Source organism: Tupaia chinensis, unplaced genomic scaffold (genome assembly GCF_000334495.1).
Source record: "Tupaia chinensis unplaced genomic scaffold, TupChi_1.0 Scaffold000539_1, whole genome shotgun sequence".
NCBI lineage: Eukaryota > Metazoa > Chordata > Mammalia > Scandentia > Tupaiidae > Tupaia > Tupaia belangeri.
This window is the reverse complement of record NW_006160052.1, coordinates 1,516,313-1,537,859: the sequence shown is the minus strand read 5'-3', so window position 1 is coordinate 1,537,859 and position 21,547 is coordinate 1,516,313. Positions and strand designations below refer to the sequence as shown.

Below are 21,547 nucleotides of genomic sequence, written 5' to 3'. Positions count from 1 at the left end.
CTCCGGTCAAATTAAAATAAATAGATTTTTAAAAAATAAGATAATGACTTAAAAAAGTCTCTCTCTCCCTCGCTCTCTCCCTCGAAGGGGAGGTGGCACGGCCACGTGACTAGCCTTCCATCCTACAGAGAGATAACCTTGCCTGCTAATCCAAAGAGAATGGCTTCAAAGTGCCCACTTTTTGGCATGAAGCATCTGGAGTGCCAGTAGGAAGGCAGGGAGGCCCCGGTGAGGTGGGCTTCAGCAGGTGTCTGATGAGTGAATAATGGATTACTGGGGCAGGAGTACACTGCAGTTTGGCTCTAAAGAAGGAAGATCAAGTTAGTTGGCTTATGGAAAGTAACTTAATTTCATGACCTCAGGTGTCAGGTACAGCTGGAATGCCCAGTTTCTGGGACTGTAAGTGGCCGGAGACTGAGGTGTATGGGACACTGCTCGTTAATTGGTTCCTGGGGCTGGTGTCACTGTAGATTTTTTTGTCTTGGTACAATTTCCGAAAGGTATCTTTTCTTACCTTTTTCTAAACCTGAAATGCAGTCTAACAGGGCGTCTCCTGTGGTGTGGTACTCCTACAATGCGAAACAATTAGACCTTTTGAGTGGGGGTTTATAACCCCACTTCTCCAGGTCACTCTAAATTACTTTTGCATCTTCTCACATAGCTTTGAGCCACATTAGAAATTGAATAGCTTCTCTTTAGTGAATAGGTGAATTCTAGAAATGTAAAGGGATTTGTCAAGAGTACATTGAGTCATTATCTTGGGGCATCTTTCCAGGGAGGGTTGTCACACTTCTGAGTGAAACTTTGTTTGATTTCAACCATTCCAAGTTCCAGACCAAGACTTAAGCAACATCCGGCCACCAGTTGAGCCAATAAGCGTATGTGCTCTGTGTGTAGAAACCATTTCAAATGCCTGTTTTTAGAATCTCCTTAGAGTCTGTTTAAACGATTTTTTTTCAAATCGATTTTTAATGGTTATCTTTTGAATAACTTGGATTTGCAACTGACAAGGATAGCAGCTCTTTGAAAGAAAAGTAGATTATCTCAGAGGGGAAAAAGTTGTATCTAATTCTGTGTGATGGTTGCCATGGTGACGCTCGAATGTAAATTTCAGTTTATGTAAAGCCCTGCTAAGATTTTGATTAGAGACCAGAGGCAAGACTTGGTGTCAGATGGCGAAGTGGCTAAAAGCATCTATTAGTGAGGAGAAAAAAGGAAAAAAAGGAAAAGAAAATAAAAAGAGTGATGGGGTCACACTCTTGGTAAGGTAACAGAGTAGAGCAGGGAATGAAGAAGGCTCTTCTCTTCTCTCTTGACAATGTCTTCCTTGAGGACAAGGAAGACAGGGGACTTTCCCGGGAGAGTAGACAGCTCTTGCAAAGGTGAACGCCCGTGCGCCAGTTTGGTGGGTTTTAAGTAGCATTTGGTTTGTGGGAAAGAAGATCCCAGCATGGGCTGTAGGAGCCGAGCTGGCCGAGCGCTACAGACCCTCCATCCACGATTGCCAACCTCGGAGTGCGCGCTGCAACCACAGGAAGGACGGCCGCTCCAGGGGGCTGGTAACATCAGGGTACCGAGCTTCAGTCCTAGAGCTGTAAATCCACCTGCAGAGCAGGCTTTTGCCTCTTGAACGGAGTGATTTAATCTAAGGAGGAACAGTCCGGATCAGGAGGAACTGATCTCATTACGAACAGACATTGGCTTATCTGGACCTCACGTGTTAGTGCTATCTATTGTCCTTAATCTCAGCGTTCTTGTGTACTTGCGCACATAGTATCTCCCTTCTCTTTCCTTCTGTGTATATATATATATATTTGTGCATAGACGTACATACACACACACACACACCTTTTTTTTTTTTTTTTTTTGAGGGAGATTTTTGCTATAAGGTGTTTGTGCTCGCCAGAGAGACAGAGATAGACAGAAAGGGAAAGCAAGGAATCAGCCCCGGGGGGATGGCCACGCTGCAGTCCCTTCTCCTCTTGGAATTTTGGGCACACACACACACAGGCACCTGGTGTGAGTTTCAAGCCGCCGGGTCTAGGACTCAAACTGCAGTCGACCACGTGGGAGTCCAATGCCTTAACCACTATACCACCTGCTGTTCTCTGTGCATGTATATTTTTTCAAGACAATAAGGATGAGAAAATAGACCAATTACTTTCCACTCACCATACCTATAGAAACTTGGGTCTTCGACTCCCTGGGCAAAATGCCAAGTTATCACAGGCCCCTGGCTAGTGGCAGATCAAAGTAAGGAAGCCAGGTGTAGTCAGTGTATGACATGGGTGGGCAGGAGAATTTTTGCGACCCAGTGAGCTAGGAGACAGGGACCCTCAAAATACAGTCATTCGCAAATGGAATCACAGCATGGCTTAGCTTTAAGGTGGAGACGCAGCAGCACAGCTCTTACTGAACTGAGTGCTCACAAGAAATGGCTTGCAGCCCTGACTCGATGAAAGCAGGCATGGCGCCTATGGCTTTTTCCAGGTCCCACCACATTCTGAAAAGAAAATAATGGCCTTTGCGGCCCAATGCTTTCAGACAAAGAGCCTCATGACCTTCGTTCCTCTCCAAAATTAGAATAACTGGACACATCTAGCATGAGACCTCTACTACAGGGGAATGCATGCACAAGGCCCTTCTGGGAACAAACCCAAATAAAGCTCCTCCTGACCAAGATTAAAAACCCTGTCCCTCAGTTCATCTTTGGCAACCCATTCCTAGGACCCCTCCCTGTTTCTCCTTTCCTCTCTTAACTCCGCGGTGCTGTCACCTCTCTGTGTCTATGTCTCTAATTCTTCGTGCGTGTGAGACAGCAGCCTGGTCAGCTGGCGGCTCCTTGTTTTTTCAGATGTCGAGCCTGATCACCCCAACTTCCTGTATCACGGATGCAGTTGCCACTACCCATGTCCTAAGTTGAATTGTGAAATCATGGAATCTACCTTCTGATAACCTTCTAGCTCCTTCTCCTGCCACAGTCTTCATTCTGACTCCTCTGCTGCATAGCAGCCACCTGAGTCAGCACCTTCACGTGCAGAGTTGCTCACTCTGACTATGGAAACACCCTACTAGACCCCTCCTTTTGTTCAAGCTGAAGTACCCAGATTCTAGAATGATCTTTCTCTTCAGCCCTCTTGCAAAGTCAGAATCTCCTCTCCAAAGAGATGGATTCCCAGCACGACACGAAAAGGCACAGGATTAATGGCTATCCTTAAAGTAGATCTAGAAGAGAACTAGAGGCTCTGGTCTTGGGTCTCCTGTCCAGTTTACCCTCTGACTTTGAGGCCTATGCTGAAGTCAGTTGCCATATTTGTTACGGGCTGAATCATCCCCCCATGTACAAATGTCGAAGTCTAGGGACCAGCAGGTGGTGTAATGGCTACATTGCTGGATTCCCATGTAGTCGACTGCAGTTCGAGTCCCGGACCTGGTGGCTTAAACTCATGCCGGGCGTGCATGCGTGCCCAAAATCCCAAGAGGAGAATGGAGGAGAAGGGATTGTGGTGTGGCCATCCCCCCCGGGGGGTGATTTCTCTCTGTCTGTCCCTTTCAGGCGAGCACATGTGCCCTATAGCAAAAACCTCTCAAATGTCGAAGTCTAACCCCCAGTACCTCCTACTGAGACTGTGCTTGGAGACAGGGCTTTAAACAAGGTAATAACATGAAGTCCTAGGGAGAGACCCTCAGCCAATGACTGGTGCCTTATAGACACAGACATGTGCACCCACAGAAGGACCACGTGCAGCCACACGAGAAGGCCGCATCTGCAAACCGAGCAGAGAGGCCTGGGGAGAGGCCGGCCTGTAGTCTGCTGAGCTGCGAGGAAATCTAGTTCTGTCACTTAAGCCATCCCATCTGTGACACCGTGTAAGGCAGCCCTAAGAAACGAATATAGATTTATAGGTGGAAGACATCTGTGAGCACCTGGGGAGTCCTTGCATATTGGCAGAAGCATTGTGCAAAACGATCTTGCTCTGGTTCGGTACGGATGGTCCTAAGTTTTGCTCTTAGGTTCATAAAAGCTACTGAACTAGTGCAGTGCGGCAGAGGTCCAGCGTGGCTCTGACTTGTAAAAGTGAGTGCAGGAATTGCAGCTGACCATTTGCTTAAAAAGAAGTCAGCAGTATTGGGGTCAGCAGATGGTGTAATGATTGTGTCATTGGACTCTCACGTACTCAACTGCAGTTCTAGTCCCAGACCTGTTGGCTTGAAACTCACACTGGGCGTGTGTGCGTTCCCCACCTCCCAAGAGGAGACTGGAGGAGAAGGACTGCGGCGTGGCCATTCTCCCTGGGGGGTGATTTCTCACTTTCTGTCTCTCTGGTGAGCACACGTGCCCTATAGCAAAAACTTCTCTTAAAAAAAATCTTGTATTGAGTTTAATTTTATTAAAATAATTCTTTAAATTCTTTTAAACCCTGATAATCTCAAGATTCAAAAATAATTCACTAACATGTGAATTAGGGTGCTGCTGATTTTTTTTCAGGGGATTTGCATTACCCGCTGTGATAACCCGGATGGAAAAACGTGGAGGTGGGGCCAGCAGGTGGTGTGGAGGTTAAGGTGGCTGGAACCCATGTGAACTGCCAACTGTGCGGTTCAAGTCCCAGACCCAATAGCTTGAAAAACACACTGGGTGCATGTATATGCATGCCCAAAATCCCGAGAGGAGAATGGAGGAGAGAGGATTGCAGTGTGGCCATCCCCAGGGGGCAGGGGCAGGGCTGTGATTTCTCTCTCTCCAGCAAGTTTGCACTCTATAGCAAATTTATAAGAAGAAGGAGAAGGAGAAGAGGAGGAAGAAGGTGGAGGTTGGAGAGGTTTTTGTACATGAGAACCTTCCAGATGCCCCTTGCCTCCTTTCTGTGCGTGGCCCATTCTCCCCTTCCCCATAGGGGTCTGTGTCTGAAGTCCCTACTTTTGGAAGATTGCTGAACCCTGACCAAAGAGGAAGTAAACTGTCTTGCATTTGTTGGGTTGATGAAACAGGACATACAAAGGACTGAAATGTCCTGGGGAGGAAAAGTAAGAAAGTGTCAGGTCTCGTGTCCAGGGGACACAGGCTGAGGGCAGAGGCAGAGAGGTGGGGGGAGGCACAAGGCCCCCAGGGAAGCAGTTTCCTTCTCCATCCTCCCTTTTGACCCACATTCTTTTTCCATAGTTCGTATTAAAAAAAAATAATATTTTTAAAAATTTTACAATATAAAATGATACTAGGAATTGCCTATGCTTTTGGAAGCTGAGCAGTTTCTGCACTGTACTTCATCCTGGCTGGGCCCCCTGCCAGATCTCAGCCCTCTGAGAAGACGCGAGCTGCTGGGATGATGGCTCTCCCTCGTCATTCTGGTGCTGGCCGTTAGGCTTCCGGTGGGCGCGTGGTGGGAAAGCTGCGGTCGGGCCTCGCGCGTGCGCCCCAAACCCGAGAGCCGTGTCCTCTCACTTCGTGCCCTCATTACACAAACCAGCTGGGCTCGTTGGCGTTGGCGAGGAATGTTTGCCGCAGGCCTTTGGGAGAGTGTGGTTGGCAAGCCCGAGGGCTCAAGCTGTCCCGTTGGCTGTCTTCACTCGGAGGAAGACCCCTGGGCTCCGACAGGGGAAGGGACTTCCCTGACACTGAGTGGATTTCCTTCCACGCTCTACTTCAGGCCGTCGTTTCTTAAGAATTTGGATTTGCAGGTCAGGAGGTAGTGTAGTGGCTGGGGCTCCGGATTCCCACATGGCTGAACACAGTTCCAGTCCCGGATCTGGCAGCTTGAAATTCATACCGGGTACTTGTCTGTGCGTGCCCAAAACCCCAAGAGGAGGATGGAGGAGAAGGGCTTGCAGCATGGCCATTGCCCCAGGGGGTGATTTCTTGCTCTCTGTCTCTTTGTCTCTCTGGTGAGCACGAGTGCTGTATAGCAAAAATCTCTTGGGGAGGACATGGAAGAAAAAGGGAAAAAAACAGGATTTGCAAAGAAATCAAATGTGACTGGCTTTATAATTAATTAGAAGGATAAATGTGATCAAGAGACGGAGAAAGTGGGCTAGTCATCGGACTTGTGAATGCTCATGTGTGCGGGGGGTGGGGGGGCAGGGGTGACTGAGCCAGGGGTCCGCCTGCTGATAGTTGTCCTCCTCCCAGACACCAGGCATGTCTGGTCAGGTCTGCCCACGCTTCCCTAACTGTGGCGTGGAGAGCAGAGGGAAAAAGAGGCCCCGCTCAGAGCCGGGCTCCTGCTGGTGCGTGGCCCCGTGACGAGTGTCCACCCGGCCCTGCTGTGCCGAGGCTTTCCCTCCACCGCAGTGGCTCCTCTGCCCTCCTGGGGGAAGGCCCTGCCGGCCTGGTTGGGCCAGTTCAGCCAGGCCTTCACTTGGAGCCCCTGCCCTCCAGCCTCCAGCTGAGACCAGGCTGCTCAGGTGAAGGGTTCCACCTTCAACACGGAGCCTCAAACTCCCCTGGAAAAGTCCCTGTGAGGTGGACCTTGTTATTCTGGAAGGTACACCGTTGGATCAGTTTTGTTAAGCTGTTAATTATTAAACAGAATCAATGTTTCTAGTTTAATTTGGATTCTCTCACTTTAAAAACCCTGAAGGCCTTTCCCATCAAAGACTATGGTGGTGTTTTTGGTGACTCTGTGGAGGAAGAGGGCTGGGAAAAAGGGTCCTGAGGTGACCGTGGACTAGGAGCTCTATCTCCAGGGGGCCCGGAATTCTGGCTCTTGGTCATTACTGCCACCAAAGAACGAGGGATGACAGAGCTGGGTGGTATAGGCCAGCTCGGCTGGGGCCACGAAACCTGTAATGGCCTCAGGCCAGAGCCTGCCCACCGAGGAGACCGAGCATGACTCCTGTAAGGTTGAGGGGCCCGAGGCCAGCAGTAGCCAGGCAATGGCCAGTACCCAGAAAGCTGGCCAGAGGGCACGTACAGAGAGAGAGGGAGGGAGAGAAAGAGAGAGAGAGAGAGGGAGAGAGGGAGAGACAGTGAGAAAGCAGTCACACCTCCGCCCCCACATGGGCATGGCCACGCTGCAGTCCCTTCTCCCTCTCTCCATCCTCTTGGGATTTGGGGCACGCATGCACAGGCACCCAGAGTGCCTCTCCAGCCACCAGATCCGGGACTTGAACTACTTAGTTGGCCACGTAGGATCCAGCCGCCTTCGCCACCATGCCACCAGCTGGCCCTGGGTAAGATTTTAAGAAAACAATTAGGAGGGAGGGAAAAAGGAGAAACATTTATCAGATGGAAAAATGAAAAGTGAGCTGTCGATGATACTGTACATGGTGACATCTCTGACCCGCCTGATGCGCTCTGCATTCATGCTGGGAAGAACAATTTTGTACCCTGTAAAGATGTATAGTGATTGGAGCCAGGAGGTGGCATGGTGGTTAAGGTCCTGGATTCCCACGTGGCCAACTGTGGTTTGAGTCCTGGACCTGAAGGCTTGAAAATCACAACAAACAAATAGATAAACAAATAAATGTAAAAAAAAGGAAAAAAAAAAAAGATGTGCAGTGATTAAATATATTTTTTTTTTAAAAAAAAGTGAAAAACAACAAACCAAAAAAAAATTCAAAACAACCAAGGTCCCAGAGACAAAGGCATGCAGAAAGGCCCACCATGCGCACAGCACAGGAGAGGCGTCGCTCTCGGAGCCCTAAGATGGCCCTGCTCTTCGGGGAAGGGTTCTTTCTTGGCCGTGGTTTCTTTCAGAAACATGGGGTCCCACAGATGGCAGGAGACAAACCAGAGCGGGAAGCCAAAGAAGGGGAGGAAGCTGTGGCTAGAGGGAGGTTCTGGCATAGTTCAACCCACCCTGGCAGCCCCTCCAGGAAACAGCCGAACAGGAAAGTCCCTCCGACCTGTCATTTGTAGACAAACTGGTTGGTTTGTTTCATTTGTGACACTTCAGACCAGGGCTGCAGGCCATGTCCCGTGTCCCCCTAGTGGCCTCAGAGAACTCCAGTACAGGCGTGCGCTGCGAGGGGTGTCCTCAGGTCCTATTGCTTACAGAACGACTGTGAACAATCGTAGTGACGGAAATGGCACTTGCTATATGGCAGACAGTGTTGGACCATAAGGATCCTGATAGGTAGAGACTATAATCTCCATTTTAAAAATAAGGACAATGAAAGAAGTGTTAAGAGACGGAGTGACTTGCTCAAGGTAATCAGCCAGTAGAAGCAGGAATTCAATCCGGATTGACTGAATGGAATCCATCTTGGCATCGGACCAAGGAGCTGCTTCCCACGGGCTCCTCCCCGCCAAGTGCCTAAGCATGACAAGGATGCTGCAGCAGGCCCAGAATAGAGGACGTGGGACTCTCCAGGGGCCACCTTCAGTTTGAGGACCCCCCCGACAGATTTGCAGAATTTCCCGAGACCAGCCTCCCTCCCCAATTTTCCATCCACATTCCCTGATAAAAACCCTTGGGCGTTTAATCCCACTGTAGCCCTGGCTTCTCGGAAGTCTGGGACTAACACAGTGTGTGTGTGCAGGATATTCAGGGCAGCTTGGCTCAACCTGTTAGCATAAATTAGGAGGTTAGACAGCTCGCGAGTCTCTCTCAGTTCCGCCTAAAAGCCTCCAGGCACAGAGCCTTGCCCTGGCTTTCGCAGAGGCGCTGGTGGTGTTGTCCCTCGCTGGTAATTGAGGTGGTTGGTCTCATCTATTTTATCGATTCTTCCATTCATGCAAGAAGCACTCATTGATTTCTCCCTGCCTTCTAAACTCTGGGGATACGAAGATAGATGAGTGTCAGGGAATCTGCTCGCAAAGAAATCGTAGGCTAGTGGAAGAACAATTTGGTCAACAGATACACAACCCAATTGTCTTAACTTTGTCTAGCACTTTTCGGTTTTCAAAGGGCATCTGCTTGTTTCCCACTTAATCCCTGTAAGACTGTGCAGCCAGCTGGGCGGGTGTAGATAGTCCCATCCCCTGCTTGTTTTATCTGCCACAGGGCATGTGCACTCACTAAAGAGAGACAGAGAGGGGAGGGAGAGAGAGAGAAAGAGAAAAGCACCACCCGGGGGACGGTCACGCTGCAGTCCTTTGTCTTCCATTCTCCTTTGGGGATTTTGGGCAAGTACTCACATGCCCAGCGTGTTTTTCAAGCCCTCTCCAGTCCAGGACTCAAATCGTGCAGTCAGCCATGCGAGCTCAGCCGCCTTAACCACCACGCCACTGGCTGGCCCAAGCATTCCCCTTTTAAAGGAGAGGCAACCGCAGCTTAGGAAAGCCTGCTAACAGGCAGAGTGGCAGAGTGAGGCGATGCAGGCCTCTGTGCTCAGCTGAATGTGCTCTTCCAGGGCCTCTCAGACATTGCTGGGACATTTTATATCTTTAGTGCCTTAGCTTAATCACCGAGTTTGAATTGTGAGCAATCAGTAGCCCCTGGTTAAAAGAGTTTTAATCTGGGCTCATTGTTATTTAAGCAGAATTGGGAGTTGATTTGTAGTTCTTTTTTTTTTAAATTTGCCATAGGGTAGGTGTGCTTGCTGGTTGGTTGGGGACAGGGCTGCAGAAAGTGAGAAAGCACCTTCCAGGGAGGATGGCCACGCCATACTCCCTTCTCCCTCAGTCATTGTCCTCTTGGACAATGTGTGTGTGCATTTCAGGCCACCAGACCTTTCAGGCCACCAGACCTGGGCTCGAATCGGGTAGTCGGCCATGTGGGATCCAGCCACCTTAACCACCGTGCCACCTGCTGTAATCTTTAAATCTTTCACCACGGAGCTTCAGCCCACCTTGACCATACCCTGAAGGAAGCTAGACACTGTGAAATGAAAGCTGCCCTTCTTATAAACGGAAAGTGAAAGTGACTGGCACAGTTTCGTCATTCAGCCGCTCAGCCCGCCAGGGGTCAGCAAAAGTGGGTGAAGGTGAACTCCCGTCAGCCTTTCCTGGAAGTTTGACGGCTGAGTGGTAGAGACAAAGAGGAAAGACATTTTCTTTGCAATTTCCTGGGCTTGGCTTTATTACCAAGCATTGCCTTCAGCATCCCAGTTCTTGGCTGGGTGAAAAATAACCCATGTCTACACGGCCTGCCCCAAACAAAGCCCATTTGTCTGTCCTCACGCTGGTCACCCAGACATCAGTGTCTGTTCGGGTCAGAACTGATTCCTGAACCAAGAAACCAAGAGCCTGTTAAAAGAGCAGCTATCGCTGGCCTCCTCACCAGCTTGTGTTGTGCACTCGAACTGAATTTACATTGAGAGAGGAAGCACATTTTAAGTGTCGGAAAGAGATGAAGAAAGAGGAAGCCTTTCCTAGGGGCTGTGGCAGCTCCTGTGTTCTTAGCATCCCTGGGGTTTCCTGAACAAAGCAACGGGGGCCTGCAGGCCTCCAGACCTGCAGGTGCCCTGGTGGAAAGGGGTTAGCAGCTGCTGGGATGCAGGTATAGACGGTGCTTCTTAAGGATCTTGATACACTTGGCCAGGAGAGCTCTCCGGGGTTCCTGGTTGCCTGTGCTTGGCGGGCGTAGCCCCCAGATACTAGGTCCAGGATAGAGGTGTGGGTTTTTGTGGGCCCTGTCCACATGGTGAGGACACAGGCAGACTTCCTGATCTGCACCAGGGTGAGCGCAGCGCACGTCAGCTGTCATGTCATTGGTTGTCATGACAGCCTCATGCTATTTTTGTTCAAGCTGAAGAGCAGGTAGGGTGGGCTGGGGAGGGCAAGGGAAGAATGTCATCCTTTGTTTAAAAAAGAAAACAAAAAACCCAAACTAACACTTTGAATAGTTCCTTTGGTAGGGGCTGGATAAAGCTCTTAGGGACCTGAGGGCGCCTTCCTCCTGGCACGCTGTTCCTTACCGAGGTACCTCGGGTAAATTACCTGGTGGGTGGAGGAGACTGTCCTTTGTGCATGAGATCTGCGAAAGACTTGGGTTGGTGGACAGTCCATTTTTGATCCAGAACCCTCCACCATATAAACCCCACGTGAGTGGTGAAACCAGGCAGCCCCAGGAATCTGCAGCTGGCTCGGAACTCCGGGATGGCCAAGCCGGTTGGCTGTGACGGGCGAGCCAGCCTGTGCTCCGGTCAGCAGCGCGATTGCCCTGGGGGTCAGCGTGGGACCGTGGAGTATGGACGTGCTCCTTCCTCCCTTCTACTCCTTTCTCTTTGTTTCCAGGAAGGCAGAGTGGCCCCCCGGGAACTTATTTACAGTCTGGATTGGAAATGTGTCCATAAGATTCTGTCTTATCTTTTTGGCACCGTGAGGACGATGATGATGATAAAGGTGGTGAAGACACTGGTTGGTGTCACTTCAGTTAACTCACACCACAACCACCATCCCTCCCCAACTTCAATGCCAGTAAGACCTGTGGTGGGTGAGAGCCTGGCATCCTACCCCCACCCCTTACCATCAGTCTGATGACTGGATGTGACTTTGGGGGTAGCTAGTGACCAGTGGGTGGGGCGTACTTGTCACTCTGTTGAAAACCTTGTGAGTGAAGGGGTTTGGATGGGAAATTCAGTACCCATTAACCTAGGTGGCTGAAGAAGGGGGGAAGAAAGACCTATGGGTGATGACTAAAATGAAAAAGCAGTCTTGACATTTGCCAGGAAGTCAAGGGGAGGTGAGGTTATTGAAACTGGAGAGTTGAGTCCCACCATTGCGAAGCTCTCCCCCACCGTGTGAACCCCCATGTGTTTGCAGTGGAGCAAAGGCTCCTTCATTTAGGTCCGTACATTGGGAATGTGGGGGCCAGACCAGGCTGAGGTCTCCCTTGGTGAGTTCTAAGGACACAACAGTAGCCGCAAGGATGACTGTCTAAGCTAATGGCCAGAGTCACCCAGGTACTGTGGTGTAGACAGGGCAGTGCTTACGGTCTGTCCGGAACCCTTTTGTAAACTGCGCTTGTGTTACATCTTCAGACACCGGGTTAATTATAGCATCTCACTTGTTCCTGGAAGCAGATAGAGTGGGATGTTGGCGTGGTAACACGTGGTTAGCTACTAGTTTATGTGATTTTAGACATCAGAAGGCAGTGCTTGCTCAGGGTGTGATCGGGTGGGCAGCCACGCCTCTTTTCAGTTCTGATCAGACTTCACCGAAGGGTTGATTCATTCTGCTTGAGCGCCTACATTTATTTATTTTAAAAGTGAAAATAAGTCTTCAACCTAGAAAAATCAAACTGTATTTTCAATCTGTATTTTACAGGATTTCCTTTTCTCCTGAATGCTTTTTTTTTTTTTTTTTTGGCCATAAGGCTCATGCATTGACAGGAGAGAGAGAGTGAGAAGGAGAGTGAGAACTCTCCCTCCCGGGGGGATGGCCACCCTGCAATCCTTTGTCCTCCGTTTGCCTCTAGAGGCTTCGGGCACTGTCATACATGCTTGCCTGGTGATATTTTCAAGCCATCACGTCTGGGGCTCAAACTGCCATCAGCCCTGTGCGGGTCCAGCGTCTTCACTACTGCGCCACCTGCTGGTCCCATCGTGTGCGTTCTTTGTGCTGACAGATCTTCAGGGTAGGGCCCTCCTTTGCATGGCCTGTACTATTTGTATTTGCATTTCTTTGATGACTAATGAGAATGGATTTTTTTTTTTTTTGAATGGAAAGGTAATTGATATTTCTTCTGTGAATTGTTTCCTTCTCAGATTTGGATTTTTTTAAAGAGCTTTTTTATGAACTCTTCGTATATTAAGATTAGCCCCTAGTTGTAGTTATTTCAAATTTTTAAGTAGTTTGTGATTTACCTTTGGTCATTTGGCAGTAGCTTTACTGAGATGTAATTTGTGTGTCGTATAATTTACTCATCTAAAGTGCACAGCTAAGGGGTTTTAGTATAGTAACAGATTATACAACTGGCACCGTTCAATCTGAGAACATTTTTCTATCAGTTTGAAAGGAAATCTCCAACTCTTTAGCTGGTCTCCCCAGCCTGAACCCACCAGTGGGTATACTACAATTTTATTTATCCATCAACCTATTGAAAGGTGTTTTGGTCTTCTGTCTGTAGAGACAGGCCTGTCCTGGACAGGTCATTTACTAAGACTCATGTACTGTGTGGTCTTTATGACTGGCTTCTTTCATTTCGCATAATGTTTTCAAGATTCATTCGTAGTATTTATGTATCAGCATTTCATTCCTTTTTATCTATCTATCATCTATTTTAATTAACAAAAATTTTATTTATGAATCATGTACAACATGTAGTTTGAAAGTCATTTCTTTTGGGGAGCCAGAAAGTGGTGTGGTGGTTAAGGCATTGGACTCCCACATGGCAGACTGTGGTTTGAGTCCTGGACCTGGCAGCTTGCTCTCTCACATTCTCTCCCTCTCTGTCTCTTTCTGGTGAATGCACATGCCCTATAACAAATTAATAATAATAATAATAAATAAAAGTACACAATTCTTTAAAAATAGAAAACGATTCCTTTTTATGACTGAATAATACTTTATTCTATGGGTATACTACATTTTGTTTATCCATGTACCAGTTGGAGCACATTTGGGTTATTTCCACCTATTGGCTATTATAAGCAATGTTTCTATAAGCATTAGGATTTAGTTTTTAGTTTTTGTTTGTTTACTAAAGTTTTAAATTCCTGTCATCAAGTCTGTTGCACATTTAGATTATGATTTTTTCAGTTGTTTAACATGTTTTTTTCCCCAAACCAACAATAAAAAGAACTCACTTGTATCTTTATCTTTTTAATTTTTAAAATTTGTCTTATTTTAATTTTTATCTATATGTAAGTTTCATTTTGGAGTTATGAGAATTAGGAAGAATTTAAATAGTACTCCTCCCTTCCCCCCAAATAGCCAGTATCTTCCAGTATTGTCTGCTGAGTCATCTTTCTCACCCCCATTTCCTTTATTTTCTGATTTATTTATTAATAGGCTTTGTTTTTTAGAGCAGATTTAGGGTCAGAGCAAAATCAAGTGGAAGGTGCATGGAGTTCTGCTACGTCACCTGCCCCATATACGTACAGCCTCCCCACCTATCGACACCTAGTGCCTGGGCAGCACGTTTGTGAAGGTCCTGGCCGATCTACACTGCCATATCACTGTCACTCAGATGCAGTTTCCTTTAGGGTCCAGTCTTGGTGTTGTATATTCATGGATTTGAACAGATATATAATGATGTGTGCGGTGTGTGCCTCCTCATTTTCTCCAGATCTGTGGCCTGTCTCCTCATTCTCTTGATAATTGCTTTTGCAAAGCAGGCCACACTAGGTTTTAATGCTGTTATTTTTATTATCTTTTTAATGGCTAGAGGGCATGTGCTTGCCAGAGACCTAGAGTGAGAAAAGAAGAAAGCACCCCCCCCAATGGGGTGTGGCCATGCAGCAATTCATCTTCTTCATTTCTTCATCCTGCTGGGATTTGGGATATGCACACACATGTACTCAGTGTTTTTCAAGCCAGTGGGGATGGGATTTGAACCATGATTAGCCAGGTGGGACCCTGTACCTTTAACCACCAGGCTAGAGGGTTAGCCTTAGTTTTTAATGCTTTCTTTATGACGTATTAAATATTTATGGGAACGAGTCTTTATTTGGAGCTATCAGTTATATTTGAGTGCTCTCTCTGTCCATTCTGTTTTTTTTGTAACTTTAACATAAAATAAGACTACTTTTTATTATTTTTTAATAAAAGTTTAGTAGGAGACATAATAACTATATAACTAGAGTTTTCCTGGTTAAAGAAAAAAGTAGTATTATGAAAAAGCTCATTGTTCTAAATAATCTTTTTTTTTTTTTTTTTGGAGAGGTTTTTGCTATAGGGCGCATGTGCTCGCCAGACAGACAGAGAGAGACAGAAAGACAGAAAGCGAGAAATCACCCCCCAGGGGGGATGGTCACACCGCAATCCCTTCTCCTCCATTCTCCTCTCGGGATCTTGGGCCCGCACGCACACACGCCCGGCGTGAGTGTTAAGCCACTGGGTCCGGGACTCGAACCGCGGTCGACTATGTGGGAGTCCAGCGACACAGCCATTAGCCAACTGCTGGTCCCAATAATCTTATTTTTTAAATAGACATTTAACCATTGTACATATTTGTGGGGTACACTGTGACTTTTTAGTACTGGAATACAACGTGTAATGATCAAATCAAGGTAATTAGTAAATTCATCCTCTCAACCATTTGTCTTACATGGGGTTGGGAATTTTCAGATCCTCTTTTTTAGGTATTCTGAGGTATAAAGTAAATTGTTGCTAGCTATATTCAACCTATTATACTTTATGACACCAGGAATTGTTTTTCTTATTTATCTTATTTTGCTTCCATTAACCAACATGTCTCTTCCCTTCCCTCCTCCCTATTCTTCCCAGGCTCTAGGAGTTGCTCTTCATCGCTCTGTTTCTATCAGGTCATCCTTTTCAATTTCCACATGTGAGTGAGAGCGTGTGTTTCTCTGTGTGTGCATGGCTTATTTCACTTAACATAATGTCCTCCAGGTGCACCCATTAACCTCAAATGACAGTATTTAATTGTTTTAATGGCGTAATGATATTCCATTATCTACCCACCCACCTATCTATCTATCTATCTCACATTTTCATTATCCATTCATTTGTTGATGGACACTTAGGCTGATTCTATGGCTTGGTTATTATGAATAATTCCACAGTAAACATTGGGGTGCAGATATCTTCACAATATCTTTCCATATTTCATTTCCTTTGGATAGACACCTAGTCTAGTGGGACTGCTGAATCAAACAGCATTTCTAGTTTTAGGTTTTTGAGTAGCCTCCATTCTGTTTTCCACAGTGGCTGTACTAACTTTCTTTGCATCCTTACCAGAATTTCTTTGTCATTTTAAGTTTCCTTTTTTTTTTTTTTTTTTTTGCTATAGATCACGTGTGCTGACCAGAGTGAGAAAGAGAGAGAGATAGTGAGAGAGAAAGTGAGAAGTCATCCCCCGGGGGAATGGCCACACTGCGATCCCTTCTCCTCCATTCTCCTTTTGGGATTTTGGACATGAACACATACGTGTCCAGCATGATCAGGTCTGGGATTTGAACTGAAGTTGACCTTGTGAGAGTCCAGTGCCTTAACCACCACACCATCTGTTGGCTCTTGTCTTTTTGACAGTAGCTATTCTAATTGGGGGCAGATAATACCTCATTGTGGTTTTGATTTGCATTTCCCTAATGATTAGTGATGTTAAGCACTTTTATGATATCTGTGGGCCACTGGAAGCCTTTTAAGTACAGGTCATTTGCCCATTTTTAAATCCATTGTTTTTCTTCTGCTGAGAGTTGCTTGAGTTTCTCATATATAGTCTGTTTATTAATACTCTGTCGGATGTATAGTTTGCCAATATTTCCTCCCACTCTTTGTGCTGTCTCTTTGGTCTGTTGATGGTTTCTCTGTCATGCCAAAGCCTTTTATTTGGATTTAGTCCCATTCACCCATTATTTCTTTTGCTACCTGCGATTTTGAGATTTAATTCAAAAGAGCTTTGCCTGGACCCATGTAATGAAGTGGTTTTTTTTTTTTCTCTCTCTCTCTTTGTCCATAGTTTCAGGTTTTATATTTAACTCTTTAACCCATGTCTCAAGTAATTTTAAATGCAATGCTAGTAGAGGTATATGGCTTTTACTCTAAATATTATTTGAAAACTAAGGTGTTTTTCTTTTTAGTGGCTATTGATTTAGTCAAGAGTTCTACTTATTTTGAATTTATATTTTTCTATAAAATTGCACTGAGATTTTCTTATCATAGAGTTCTAATTTTAACATGAATTCTTAGTATAGAGTTTCACTTCAATGCATTTCTTAAAATCTTCTCCATATTGGGGCCGGCAGGTGCTGTGGTGGTAGAGGGCGCTGGACTCCCATGTGGCCAACAACGGTTTGAGTCCTTGACCTGGCAGCTTGCTTTCTCACTTTCCCTCTTGCTCTCGCTCTCACTCTGTCCTTCTCTGGTCAAATTAAAATAAATTAATAAAGTTAAATAAAAATAATTCTTAAAAGAAATTCTCTATATTTATGAGTACCATTCTCATTTGGCTTTTTTTTTTCTTAATTATATTTGCTAGGAGACCAGCAGATAGTATAATGGTTATGTCGCTGGACTCCTATGGCTGACTGTGGTTCGAGTCCTGGACCCGGAGACTTGAAACACACCCGGCGCGTGTGTGTGCATGCCCAAGATCCTGAGAAGAGAGTAGAGGAGAAGGGATTGCAGTGCAGCCGTTCCCCCTGGGGGTGATTTCTTGCCTTTTGTCTCTCTGTCTCTCTCATGATCTTTATTGAAAAAATCTCTCTCAAAAAATATATATATGGTCATAAGACCAGTAATTGGGGGAGAAATGAGAGATTTTTCTTTGCCGAAGCAATAGTAGACCGCACTGTGGATCCATCCTGAAGAGATTATGCTGTTTGATACATTGAAATGAGTAGTTGGCAAGAGTTGGTGCCACTCAGGGTAGTGTCTGAACAATTCTGGAGCAAGTCATTTTGGGGAGCTGGTTTCATTTTAAGTACCTGACGGAATGTTCTAAGTCAATGGAGTTATTTTCTTATCTGGGCGGATCCTCAGAAACTTGTTTTAAATAGGGATGTCCTGACACCTAGTAAGTAATTGAAACCTAATGTAATCATGACGAAGAATATGAGCTGTCCCTGCTCTTCTCAGCTCTTTTCTTCATAGACTGCTGTGCTGGGCAGGAGTGGGCTGGGTGGCATGTGTAGCCTGTCCGTGGTGATGGGCCCTGGCTGTTTTAGAAGTGACTGGGCAAGGACGGGGGTGACGGAGGGCAGATTCAGCAAAGAAACCAGCAGCCTGCACTTAGTTCGCCTTGGAAAAGGGAGGGTGGGAGATTGCTGGTTAGTCTTAGGGGAGTAGTTAGCACAGAGTGGGGGAGAGCCAGTGGGGTGGGAAGGAAAGGAGGGTGCAGGAGACTGACGGCCCCGATGCCCTGCATGGGGCTCCCGGGTCTCACTGGTCTGCCCCTAGCACTGGATTCTGCCTGTTGCATGGAGCCGAAGGCCCGGCAGCACCCAGACAGCCTTTCTGGAATTGTGCATATTGGGAGCAGTTGCGGAGGGCAGAAAAAATGCCTCATTGCCCTTTGCATCTGGGGCAGCTGGAGGCATTGAGCAGAGCCCGATGGCAGGCTCTGAGACAGAGCCCTCCGCTGAGGCCAGGCTTTCAGGCTGGCCGGGGAAGCCCCAGTTCCTCCCCTGGCCAGCTGAGGCCAGAAGCCGAGGCCTCGCAGTTGCAGCAGTGGGGCATGGTGGCCCCTTGCTCCTACCCCTCCCTCGCCCCGGCCTTCGTGGTTGTGGGGGCAGGCAATTTCCTGGCATGGCCTGGGTCTGGAATGCAAGCCTGTGGTTCTGACTCTCTTGGTGGGCGTATCGATGGGCTGATCTGCCACCCTGCATTCTTCCAGGACGATTGTCACAAGCTCTGCAGAGGCAACCTCTCAGGAAGCCAGCCTAGAGAATTGCCAAGCCAAGCCTCGTTTCTCACCTCCCCTGGCCTTTTAGATCATGGGCTCTCTGAAGACAGGGTGGGTCCGATGCAGCCTCATGCGTGTCAAGTGCCTGACACATTTGGCTGGTTCCGTAAGTGGTTTAGGACTGAGTCAGAGCAAGCCCGAGGAGGACTGGAGGAGCACTGTCCTCTCGAACATCCTGAGCCATGTTGGAGTCTTGGCCCTCTGGATGCTCTGACGAATACCTTGGACTGTCTCCAGAAAAGTGCCAGGAAGGGTAATCACGTGCACACGTGCACAAGTGCGTGTGCACACATATGCAGTCTTGTGCTCACACTCAGGCAGGCCTGTCAGCCAGTGAACCCTGGCCCTTGCCTTTGAGCCCTGGCAGGTTCTCAGCATGGTCCCACTGCATGCGCTGCTCCGCACACCCGCACACCCGCACACCCCACTCGCCGGCTCTAAGCTGTGCCGCTCTGCTCCTCCCACAGCACTGGGGTTGGCAGTGTAGTGAGCGGAGCCCAGGTGGCCTAGTGCTCGTCACTGATGTGATGGCTTTGCACTCTCAGGGGGCTTGCTCTCCGTGGGGGTGCACGGGCCGGCTGGCCCCGAGGTCTGCTGGCTCTCCAGTCAGCACGGCTTTTACTTCATGTTCCAAGGATGGCCTTTAGCAGATATCCCTTCTTGACCCCACCTGAGGGCAGGTGCCTCTGTTCCTCACTGCGGGGCCCTGTAGGCAGCCTGGAAGTGGGGCTTCTGGAAGCTGGTTGTCTGAGACGAGATGGCCAGGCTCCCCTTCTACTGCTGCCCTCTTGCTGTCACCCTCCCCCCGCCCGTGTGGTGGCTGACTTTTTCCCGTCAGGTCCTCTTTGTGATTTCCGGAGTCCCTCCCTTCAGCTTGCCTTTCCTCTCTGGTCCTGTTTGGCGCTCCTGGCTGGAACATGCCTGCAGCTCCTCCTGTTCTGCTCAGTGCTGTCCTCTCTCCTGCAGATTCGGGCTGTGACTCCGTCACTGACACTGAGCCTGAGGACGAGAAGGTCCTTCCCTACTCCAAGCAGCAGAACCGGCCGCCGGAGACTTCGCCCGAGAACCTGATGGTGGTGCAGCCGGACCGCGTTCGCTGTGGGGTAGGCACTCCCAGGGCCCGGGAGATCCCTGTCGGAACACGGGCTTTTCAGATGAATGCAGCGAAGGGACTGGGGCTGTCATGCTGCATATCAGCATAATGACAGCCTTCAATCGGGGTTCTCCTGAGACCCCTGTGACCTGGGCTTGGACTCACTTCGCTACTTTGAGTCAGAGATGAGCCTGAGGATGTGTGTCGCCAGGCTGACTGCCATCTCACTCATTGGCACAGAGCCTGCGGGAGACCAGCAGGCCTGAGCATTGCCAGGCAGAGGCGAGCCTGGCCTTAGAGGCCTGTGCCAGTTTCTGCCCGCCTTGGGCTAGGAGGAAGGAGACACGGGGAATCCTAGGCGCTCGCTTCCCTGTCAGTGAGTCACTGACAGCCCAAGGGAGTGCCTTGAAGCGGGGAGGCCGAAACTCGCTGACCACACTTCCTTGCTGAAAAGACCACGAAGCCTGTCCAAAGGCGTGGACTAGCACGTGCGGGGCTGGGCGTCTGTTAACAGGTGACTTGACGGTGCTGAGCCAGTCATTAAGTCCTGCCATGCTATTAATGCTTTCCATCACATTTCCTTTCCTGATTTAAAAAAAAAAAAAAAGGTGTGTTATGATAGTTTAGATCAGCAGAATGCTTTCGTAATGAGACGATCTCTGCTAAGCTGTCCGCCATGGGCTCCTCGGGACGACAGCGCACGAGAGCCTTGGCATGGGAAGCTCTGGCTCCCTGCACTGGGGAGTGGTTCTGAGTGCAGTCTGAGGCCATGTGCACTGGCGGGAGCCTCCCATGAGGGGTTGCCAGCTGCTTCTCTGGGCTGGATTCGACTCACAGACGTGTTTGGTTCGGCCTGCATGGTGTTTTAAAAATTAGGCACAAAAGTCTGTATTTCCAGCTTCTTTGGAGTCTGAATCTGGTAATATTAAGTGCAAGATGACTGGCCGGGGCTGAGCACCCTCCAGTTTGCTGGCCCCGCCCCCTGTCCTTTACGCTCAGCCCACTTCACGCCTTTGCCTTGCTGACCAGGCTTTGCGGACGTTTCTGTGTCAGCCTCCCTCGCTCTTCCCTGCTGTCCCCATCCTCGATCAGGCTGTAGAGTGCCTGTGAGTGAGGGCTTCCCTCACCTCCCTGGTTCCCAGGCTCTCCTTGCTCCTCCCTGCTCGGCTGCCCACTAACCAGGACTCTCCTCCGTGCCTGCTGCAGGTCTCGAACCCTGGTTGGGCCGGGCTGGGGCCCTGACTGTTGGTGGGGAGACTCACGTTCTCTTCAGAAACTCGTGCTCCCTGGGAGAAGGTGCAGATGGGACCAGACAGGCCTGTGGCAGGAGGGCTGCCGGCCGCAGCTCCTGTGTGTTCAGGACCACGCCCCTTCCTCACGCTGTAAAACCCAAGCTCGCTGCAGTCGCTGCGGGGCCCTTGTCAGGAAGGGCCACTAGGAGGATTTGAGAGCAGCCTCTTAGGAAGAACAGGGAGGATTGGCCGTGGCCAGATTTTGGAGGGCCTTTCCTTACCAGTTCAGTCTGCAGGACCTTTATCCAGCTCAGCCAGCAAAACAGAGCTGGAGAGCCCCACTGGCCGCTGGCTGAGCAACGCTGACGCGGTTGCTTGCCGCCCTGGGAAAGGTCCTCTCTCTCACGAGTCACTGCGGCCCATGCAAGAGCAGCATAGGAGCAGAGCCCAAGTGGGCGTCTCAGCAAAGTGCAGACCTGGGCCAGCAGGTGGTATGGTGGTTAAGGTGCTGGACTTCCACATGGCCAACTACGGTTTGAGTCCCGGACCTGGCGGCTTAATAATCACACCGGGCACATGTGCGGGTGTGCCCACCATCTCAGGAGGAGAATGGAGGGGACAGGACTGTGGTGTGGCCATCCCCCTTGGGGGGGGTGATTTCTCACTTTCCTTCTTAATGTCTCTGTCTCTCTCCAGTGAGCATAGGAACCCAATAGAAAAAAAATTAATTAATTAATTAATTAAAATTGTTTTTTATAGTGCAGACCTGGTTCAGTGGACCCAGGCGGGGCTAAGACTCTGCATTCCTG

At 48.7% G+C, this 21,547-nt stretch overlaps 1 protein-coding gene across 2 annotated transcripts in view; it reads left to right on the top strand.

The window, feature by feature from the left end:
• Window positions 1-21,547, top strand: part of PIK3AP1 (phosphoinositide-3-kinase adaptor protein 1) — a 129,880-nt gene that overhangs the window by 43,949 nt on the left and 64,384 nt on the right. For both annotated transcript variants that reach the window (XM_014591179.2, XM_006157331.3), the window contains exon 3: window positions 19,380-19,516. In XM_014591179.2, coding sequence (XP_014446665.1) covers window positions 19,380-19,516 — 137 coding nt within the window. The remainder of the gene's footprint in view (window positions 1-19,379; window positions 19,517-21,547) is intronic.